General features: G+C 35.6%; 1 protein-coding gene across 1 annotated transcript; it reads right to left on the bottom strand.

The window, feature by feature from the left end:
• Window positions 1-8,916: 8,916 nt before the first annotated feature.
• On the bottom strand, window positions 8,917-9,315 carry LOC105964553 (LOB domain-containing protein 27). The gene has a single exon (XM_012989065.1). It carries the CDS (start codon window positions 9,313-9,315, stop codon window positions 8,917-8,919), a length of 399 nt encoding a protein of 132 aa, XP_012844519.1.
• Between the last annotated feature and the right edge of the window lie 941 nt (window positions 9,316-10,256).

Here is a 10,256-nt window from a genome sequence, read left to right as displayed (position 1 = left end):
CACGAGGAGCCAACTCGCTCAGTACTACCACCCACGAGGAGACAACTCGCTCGGACCTACAACCAGCAGCGAGACAACTCCCACGAGGAGCAAACTCGCTCTGTCCTACATCCAACAGCGAGACAACTCCCACAAGGAGCAAACTCGCTCTGTCCTACATCCCGCAGTGAGATAACTCCCATGAGGAGCCAACTCGCTCGGTACTACGAACCCGCTGCGAGACAACTCCCACGAGGAGACAACTCACTCGGTACTACGAACCCTCAGCGAGATAACTCCCACGAGGAGCCAACTCGCTCGGACCTACAACCCCTTGCGAGGAAAATCCCACGAGGAGACCACTCGCTCCGTCCTACAACCCGCAGCGAGACAACTCCCACGATGAGCCAACTCGCTCGGTACTACGAACCCGCTGCGAGACAACTCCCACGAGGAGACAACTCGCTCGGTACTACTACATTATCAGCGAGATAACTCCCACGAGGAGCCAACTCGCTCGACATTACAAACCCGTTGCAAGGCAACTCCCACGTGCAGCCATCTCGCTCGATAATAAGACTCGCTGCGAGACAACTCCCACGAGGAGAAAAATCGCTCAGAGCGACATCAATCCGCACACTCGTCAGTCGCGCGTCATCTTATGATTCTACAACTTCGCAGCGAGACAACTCTCATGAGGAGACAACTCGCCCGAAACTCACTATATAATCGCAAGCTCAAGTTAGCACGATTACAACCCTAGAAACACTTAGAGATATTATGGGAATCTATATAGCCTGGCCAGCTTGATTACTCAAATTTATCTACTTGTTTTCGATGGGTCCTTAATTAAAACGTGGCCACGGTCCAAACATATTTACGACCCACGAGGTCTAACAAAGGGCACGATCCCCATATAAAAATCTTGAGAGCCTGATCCCCTCCTCAAGTACATCACGTACAAAGCTATATGTAAACACATACAAGCAACGCGTCACAACATTGACAATGTCGATAAATAACAACTCCCACGAGGAGAATACTCGCTCTGTGCTACTACATTATCACGAGACAACTCCCACGAGGAGATAACTCGATCAACTCTATTACCCCACGACGAGACAACTCCCACGAGGAGATAACTTGATCCGAGCTATTACATCGTCGCGGGACAACACCGACGACTCAAATAACTTACATCACGACAACTTGGTTGCGCTACGCGCCAACGCACCTTAACGCCCCTCCGACACACGCTCCGATGCGTTTTCGCACACCATCGACTACTACAATTTTTACTCTCGACACAATATGTCGCCCATTTCAACATGGCCCCCACATCGACTCGAGAGTAGGGGGCTTAATGATATGCCTAATTGGCCCAACCCAATGGGCCTACAAATTATTTACCTACTGGGCCACGAGCCCAATATCGAAGACCACTATCACCGAGGCCCAATCACCTTCAAGCAAGGTTTGGGCCTGACAATCTCAACTAAGCTATAAATACACCTTTTAACTCATTCCATAAGGTACGTCCTATTATCTGAGTAATACTATCAACTGTATTCTCTGGACTATTTCCACTATCAGCACGTCTGACTTGAGCGTCGGAGGGGTTTCCGCCGGATCAACCCCCGGCTTAGTTCATGTGTTCTATGATCGCAGGTACCTCAGGATCATCAAGTTGTCAAGCTACTGATCTGCTTTGCTCTCCCAGCTCATTTTCTACACCACCTCAGGTGATCTAAGTAATTAGCATCATCAGACTGCAATATAGAGTATTTCCCTGTTCACAGAAGAAGTAAACCTTGAGCAATTAAAAGGGAAGAAAAAGGAAATTTAACTGCAGAATCAGAATTCATATAACTGTACTAAAGGCCAGCCCTCGAGAGAAAAATGGACCCTCATCGTCAAAAAATCATTAACTACAACAAATTGCTGTATAATCAGATTTCATATAAATAAATAAACTAAATGCCAAGACCCAAGAGAAAAATGAACCCCTATAGTAAAAAAAAAAAAAGAAAAAAAAAAAAAAAAAAACTCCACCACGACCTATATTGAACCAAATCAGCTAGGAAAAACTCAAATGTCATAAAATTCTTAAATAAAATCAACCTACAAACCTTGTGCTCAAAATTAGTTATACAGGAGGATGAGTGAGATCGAACAACAACTGTCGGAGATGGAGAAGAAACATGAGCAAATTTTTTTTGTGGGTATACAAAATAAACCAAGAAAAGGCATTTACTGAATCATTCAAATTTGTCGATGGAGAAGAAAAAGAAAGAATATATATTATTTCGGAGTTTCCGTCGGTTATGAAATAGCAGATCGTGTTCAAAGATCATGATAACGTGGGAGCGTTGGTTTTTTCTAGAGGGTATTGCGTGATGAAGTTGAGAGTAGTTTGGGTTTCAAATTTTTGTGTTTAGTGTATAGTTTGTTTATCATGTCAATTAAAAATTGCTGAAACTAAAACCTAAAAAAAAACCAACCAAAATGAAAAGACATAAAAGCCCTCAGGGTTACAAATATTTTACAAAATTGTTTTTAGGGTTTCGATTGTCTAGGTAAAATTTAGGATAGTATAATTACGATACTTGTAGTGGCGGATCTGGCTATGGTCTAGGGTGTGTAGGTGCACACCCTTTATTTTAAACAAATAGTATTGTTATACATAAGTTCATAGAAAAGGCTATTGGTTGAGGTGGTAAATATATTATTGTTATTGGTCATGGGTACGGTACCCCACACTCTCAAAAACTGATTTTTTTTTTAAATCTTAATATTTTTCACCTTTTTTCTCTTTAAATGGATAATTACAGTTTTGGTCCCACTTTTGGTCCCCCATTTACCGCCGTCAACAAAATACACACTAATGTTGTCACATTTTAACACATTTAGTACCTTCGTCTGGTTGACCGTTAAGAAGTAACGGTCAACGGTTGAATTTGGGGTTTTTCTTTGAGAAAATTGCAATAACACCCCTGTATTCTTTCAAAATATTCTAAAAACCCCTAAAATATTTTTCAACCCTAATTTAACCCCAATTTCATCATTTAATCAATTTTGACAAACGACCCCCATTTTTACCACCATTACCGTTGACCGCGCCGTTGATTTTTTTTTTTTTTAACTTTCTGTTTCAACATTGACTTTTTTTAATACTGTTTTTGACGTCATTCGCCGACATTGTATTCTCGGTTATCAATGTTGACTTTTTTATTTTTCTTGATTTTTTTGGAACTTTTTTCTGTGACTTTTTTTTCCGATCAATACAATATTATTATTGCATAACACAATAATAATATTATATTAATATCCAGTATCGTAATGTTAAAATTACAAACTTTTAACAAAGTTTTTATCTAAAATTCTGGGGCCTAAATACAATTTAAAAAAATTCTGAAATCCATGATTTCTTCCCCTCGTTTTTTTTTTCGTGGAACCGCCAATGCATCCCAAATTTCTTCTCAAAAAAAATATGAAGAAGATGAATTAGGCATGTGCGGAGTAATTTGGAAATGAGATAACCACTCTAGTACAACGGTTTTTAGGGTTAACACTGGCCGTTTATTATTATTTTTTTTATTGTCTTAAAAACATTCCGTCATTGAGCTGCGTTACGTTTTCCTTTTTTCTTTTATTTTGACTTCTTTTATGATATTATTGTTCTCGCCGATTATCATCTTTGACTTTCTTTTTAAAATTATATTTTTCCCACTACTCAACAATTTAAATAAAAATCAATAAAAAAAAATTGTCAACGTTGTTAACGCGATATTCAACATCGGTCAACAACGGCAAAAAAAAATCAGTCGAAAAAAGAGTCAACCGAGTTAAAAAGAAAGTCAACGTCGGATTACCCGATTTTAAAAAATCGGGGTCATTGGTTAAAATTGTTTAATCGATGAAATTGTGGTTAAATTATGGTCGGATAAAACATTAGGGGTTTTTAGATTATTTTGAAAGAATACAGGGGTCTTATTGCAATTTTCTCAAAGAAAAATCCCAAATTCAACCGTTGAACGTTACATCTTAACGGTCAAACAGACGGAGGGACTAAATGTGTTAAAATCTGTCAACATTAGTGTGTATTTTGTTGACGGCGGTAAATGGGGGACCAAAAGTGAAAAACGTGCAAACTTGGGGGACCAAAACTATAATTATCCCCTCTTTAAACATTTCCACAATTCACCTAAAATTTTAATTGTTAATTTCTTAGCATTTTTCATCTTTTTTTCTCTTTAAATATTTCCACAATTCACCCAAAATTTGTAAATTGTAAATTTTTGGTCCACTATTTTTATAAAGTGATATTTAAATTTTTTACTCTACAATTTCGGACCCCCTTGGCAAAAATCCTAGATTCGCCACTGGAAGATACTTGGTAAATGTAGAAACTTAATTCCATGTGAATCGATATCTGGAATTAACTATTTTTAAAAAACTGATTTTTTTTTTGAAATCTTAATATTTCCACCTTTTTTCTCTATAAATATTTCCACATTTCACCTAATTAAAATTTGTAAATTGTAAATTTCTTCACATCTGTCATCTTTTTTCTCTTTAAATATTTCCACAATTCCCGAAAATTTGTAAATTGTAAATTTTTGGTCCACTATTTTTATAAAGTGATATTTAATTTGTTTATTCTACAATTTTGAGCCCTCTTGGCAAAAATCCTGGATTCGCCACTGAAGGATACTTGGTAAATGTAGAAATTTAATTCCATGTGGATCGATATCAGGAATTAACTATTCTTCAAAAACTGATTTTTTTTTTTAAATCTTAATATTGTCACATTTTTTCTCTTTAAATATTTCCACAATTCACTTAAAATTTGTAAATTGTAAATGTCTTAACATTTTTCACCTTTTTTCTCTTTAAATATTTCCACAAGTCACCTAAAATTTGTAAATTGTAAATTTTTGGTCCACTGTTTTTATAAAGTGATATTTAAATGTTTTATTCTACAATTTCGAACCCCCTTGGCAAAAATCCCAGATTCGCCATTGGATACTTGCTAAATGTAGAAACTTAATTCCATGTGGATCGATATCTGAAATTAACTATTCTACAAAAAGCGATAATGTACACTTACGGTTATCCACATATAGGTTTCACGCGTATCAATAATTCACTTTACAACATGTATAAGAGTCCTTAGAGAAAAAGTATAATACAATGATTTTGATACTCTGCATTTAAAAGGGTTATACCTAATACGGGATTTAACGTTTGGATTTATCACTTTATTGAATTAAAATTGAACAAGAGATTTTATCAAACATCCCTTTCATATTATTTTCCTATTTGGAATTAATAAATAGATATTTGGTCGTGTTGACACGATCAAATTTGGCGGTCATAATTTGTTTAAATGTTGGCGTAGTCTATTGGTCTATATTTTTTACACTAGTCTATGTTGATGTGATTTTCAAATGGATAGATGCTTCAAACACGTGGACTTAAAATGGTCACTAGAAAAAAAAGAAATTGATAGAGGCCTTGGCTTATTGGTTTTATTTTCACAAATAGTTACGGGAAATGGATATTATCACATATATATATTTCTATAGTCTTTATAATGAGTGCGTTGCCATATTCTTTAATTTGTCTTAAATGTAACAAGAAGAGAATTTCAAATGTCCTCAAGAAGTAAAAGAAGTAAGGAGAGCACAGCGTCGAAATATTTGTGTTCGATTTTCTCTACTAACATTTTCGTAATTGAGGTTATGTTATATATGTGTAATTAAGACTTGGATATATAGGAGTTTTCTTGTGCAATTAAAATTCCTATAATGCGCAGTCGAGGAACTTCAGACAGTCGTCTCAATCTATTATTAGATTATTTTTCCTTTCGGGACGACCGTCGGAGAATCAACCGAGATCTCCATACGGCCGTCTCAGTTCTATTTTTGGTCTGCGGTTGGTTGTCATCCCTTCTTGCTCGTTCTTTACCGTTCCATCCTCTAGACTCTCAATTTTTCTACTTATACCTAAAATACAATAACCAAGTCATTAAGCATCATTCAATCAATAAAATTCCACAAAAAACCTCATAAGAAAATATAAATTGAGGGTAAAACTTACTCTCAACACCTCTAAAAAAACCGGGGGCGATGCCCCCGTACCTCCAAGTTTTTTAACCTACTCTGTTATATTACTTCGAATTAAAAAAAAGACAATGTTGCCCTTGCTAGAGGCTCCCGTTTCAAAGATCTAAATATTTCGCCGTGGGCCCCCGAATTCCTAGGAACATGCCTGCTTAGATGTGTTGTTATATATTATATATATATATATATATATATATATATATATATATATATATATATATATATATATATATTACCCTTTTTCCATAATCGGTAGGCTATGAAGGGAATATAATAAAATATGGGCAAATGGCAAATAGACCAATGAAAACGCACTTAAATATATATAAGTCCAAATAAAAAACATTCTCACAAATAAACTCATTCCAATGTCTTTAGCCTAAAATACCCCTCATAGTATATTTTTTATCAATTCCATCCATTATACTCTAACTTCATCAATATTGCACAGTGACCCCGAATTTGAACAAATATATCACATTTACCCCCATTTTCATAATTTAAAAAAAAAAATTTAGAAAATATTTTTTTTCTGGCCAGATTCCGGCATTGACCTCGTTGTTCTCCGGCGTTGACTTTTTTCTTTTTGACTTTTCTTTCTCTCTAAATTAATGTGTTAACAACAAAATTATTGTCTGATGTAGTAATATCCCGAGCAATAATAGTATTGTCCCAAACAGTAATATTACTGCATGAGACAGTACTACTACGGGCGAAGACAGCAAAATTGCAGGCCAAGACGATAAAATTAATTAATATAGTAAAATTACTATAGCCACGAAATATATCCTCAAACTTGCTACTTTTTAATAATTTGTGCTCGGACTTTAACTTCCCTAGTTAAGTTAATCGGAATGTCACATGTGGCACACATGAGGTCGACCTGGCAGTTAAGATCGACCTGGATTACACCCTACCTCGGTTTCGCGATTGAACATGACATGGAGTGACACGTCTTTCTACCCCCCTATTTCAATTATGAAATCCTTAATTTCTCATTACCCCAATTAACTGAACCCGATCCGAGAAACCCTACACCCAAATGTCCCGTAGAAATCCTCAAATTGAGGTGAAATTCGGCATCAACTAGATTTCTGGACCTAATTTTGCAATAATCAAACATTTGTGGGATTGGAACATCGCAATCGGACCAACAATCTTTGATTTTAGTAAGTTTCTTCAAAGTTCTTATCTTAGAACTTCGGTTTTGGGAATTAGAATTGGTTATGGCTTTATGACTTTGAATTCCATATGATTTCAAACAAGATTGAATATCTGATTGTACATTTGGGAGTGTGTTTAGCGGATTGAAAGAAATTTTGAGATTTGATGGGTAGGGTTTCGGGTGTGAAGAGTGAAGTGAGAATTTGGGATCTGAGAAATTGTGGAATTGGGTTTAGATCGTGGATTTGTGTGCCAGCTCGACATTTGACGCCCATGTCGGCATCACGTGGACCACACGTTACAACTTGACTGACGAAGTTCACTGCGGAACATAAATTGTTAAAAAGTGGCAAGTTTGAGGACATCGTTCATGAATGCAAAAGTTTGGGGACAAAATATATTTTAGTGGTAAAGTTTAGGGACATAAAATATAATTTTCCCAGAGAACGACGCAAAACGAAAAAATCAGATTTTGTCACTCGAGATGTTATAATATTATTGTTTGGAATCGATTAGGGCTTTGATAACTTTTTTACTTCATCTTGTTTCTCTGGAGTTGGTCTGAGCTTAGCAGCATAAATTGATTTCGAATTTGGGGACAAACCTTCAATTCGAAAGAGAGAAAGAAGGCGCCAAATTAAATTTTCAAATTTTTTGATTTGGTATTTAGCCTGTATACACGTTTTCTCCATTAATGAACAGTGGAGAAGATTTGTTCAGAAAAATAAAACAAGGGTAGAAGATGAAGAAGAGAGGAGAGAGGAGAGAGAGAAGGGATTATGGTGGAAACTTTGGGGGCAATTTCGTCATTTCATAGGCCAAAAAAAGAAATAAATTTAACAACCCGCAAGTGAGACACACGGTCTACTCCAGTGGGAGTTTTTGTCCTTGACTAATAAGCATAGGGAGGGTGTTTGCTAATTTTTTTTATGATATGCAGGAATCGCACAGTTGCGAACTTTAGAGAGTAGTTAATGCAATTCACTCTAACTATTTCTCATTGGACGTTTATCCATTTATACCACTTGTAAGTTTTATCTCTAACACAGATCCATTTACCTCAGACAATTAGTCAATGATTTATATTTTAATCAATATTTATCGCAGTTAATTTGCAGAGTATGAATTGATATATTCAAATTATTGGGCCAAGGGCATTTTTATGGTTCAATACCATGTTACAAAATACCTATTCATTCAACCTAAATTAGCATACACAACTACACAAGTAATATTTATAAGCAATATCAAACTTAAATAAAATCAAAGAAAATACTAGAAGGAAGCTGTATTTGCACTAAGTCGAATGATCCAAATTATCAATGCTTGATTATTAGCATTTCCTCAACAATTTCCATCTTCATGTGTCTACACCTAATTGTAAAAGAATTTCATTGAAAATTATCGAATATGTCACGGATAAAACACGTTAACCACGAAAAATAAAATAATAATTAACAGATCGGATTAAACAAAAAAGGCAAAAACCCTTCAATTAAATTATACACGTGACGTAAGTTGATTAATGTAAATATCTCAACCAAAGATTTTTCATTATAAAAATGAATTAATACATCATCGTCCTATGCACTATAAATACTCGTCCGAGCAACCTAGGTCTAATATATTTTTTTATTTTTGAACGCATTCACGGTTGATCGGGCTGCCCTTCACGGCGTGTTGACGGGCCGGCCTGGTTATCCGATCCTCTAAAGAGCTGGATTTGTCTGCGGACAAATTCTAGCTCTTTCTCTGCCTTGTCAATCTCAATACTAAGCTTTCTTGCGACCGAAAAGTGGCCGTGCACGGGATATTCCAATCTCATCTTCGCCTCCATAATAAGGCTCTCAATCGTTTTGTCTCTTTCTTCTTCTTCAACAGATTTAAGGATTTTCAACATGTTTTGCATGCCGTAAAGGTGGTACACGTCTTCAAAATCGTCGGCTTTTTCCGCCGGAAAATATTTGGCGAGTTCGCAGTTTGCATCGCATCTTCTGCGCTGGTGTTTGCATGCAGCGCAAGCTTTGTGTGGAACTGCGTTCGCCATTATATATATATTATAATAATATTATAGCGCCCCAAATTAAGTGTTTTTTGAATATTTTTTTCTGGTTATGTGAGAAGAGAAAGAAGATGAAGGGTGAATAATTTATAGTGAAGATGTGGGTAGATTACGTCATCATGGAAAGGATCCTGGTTTTTCTTTTCTTGATTTTTGTTTTTAGAAGCAGCATAAGTTTAATAGCTATTGGATTTTATTTGTGCATACTGAGAAATAGTAATTAAAATAATATCTACACAAAAACTAATGATCGATACTTATCAAATGTACTATATATTACCCTTTTTTCCATAATCAGTAGAATTGTAATAAATGATTGCAGATTGCATTGCTTAAATATTTATTTCCAACTATGTTTATGTAGTTTCGTTACTAGTTCAAAATATTGGAATTGTTCTAAGATTTTTGGGACCGTTGTAAATCATCATCAAGCTAATTAGACTTGTTCGATTGTTATAATTGATCCATCAATGAATTAAATAGTAGGAGTTACACGGAGTATGTTCGATTATATTGATAGAATATATTCAAGATAACTCAACCTATACCCGGCAAAATACATCATGTAATTTTACATCATTAATCTACACATAATAACACACATTACAAAATCACGGCAAAAGTGGGGCGAGCGGTGGGTTTTGCACATTTTTCTCCAAGGGACAATACTTTTCAAGTTTTATAAGTAGACCCCTGTTTTTACAAAATTAATCACTTCAATCAAAAAACCTTTTTCTCTTATCTGGGAATTCCCAGATTCTCACGGAAAGTTCCTACACAAAGTACAATTCGCTGTACATGGAATTCAGAGTGGTTCTATTCTATGTTTTGCCGTTATATTTGGGAGACATTTTTTATTAAAACCGTAAGCACCATAGCAGAGAAATTTCGTCTCTAGGACAAAGACATCTCGTCTCGGAAAATCC

The sequence above is a fragment of the Erythranthe guttata genome, chromosome 5, assembly GCF_056151865.1.
Source record: "Erythranthe guttata isolate IM_541 chromosome 5, IM_541, whole genome shotgun sequence".
Taxonomy (NCBI): Eukaryota; Viridiplantae; Streptophyta; class Magnoliopsida; order Lamiales; family Phrymaceae; genus Erythranthe; species Erythranthe guttata.
Note: the sequence above shows the minus strand (reverse complement) of the source record. Positions and strands in the feature narration are given on the sequence as shown.

Coding starts and splice junctions, on each gene's coding strand:
- LOC105964553 (XM_012989065.1), bottom strand. CDS start 9,315: ATGGCGAACGCAGTTCCACACAAAGCTTGCGCTGCATGCAAACACCAG.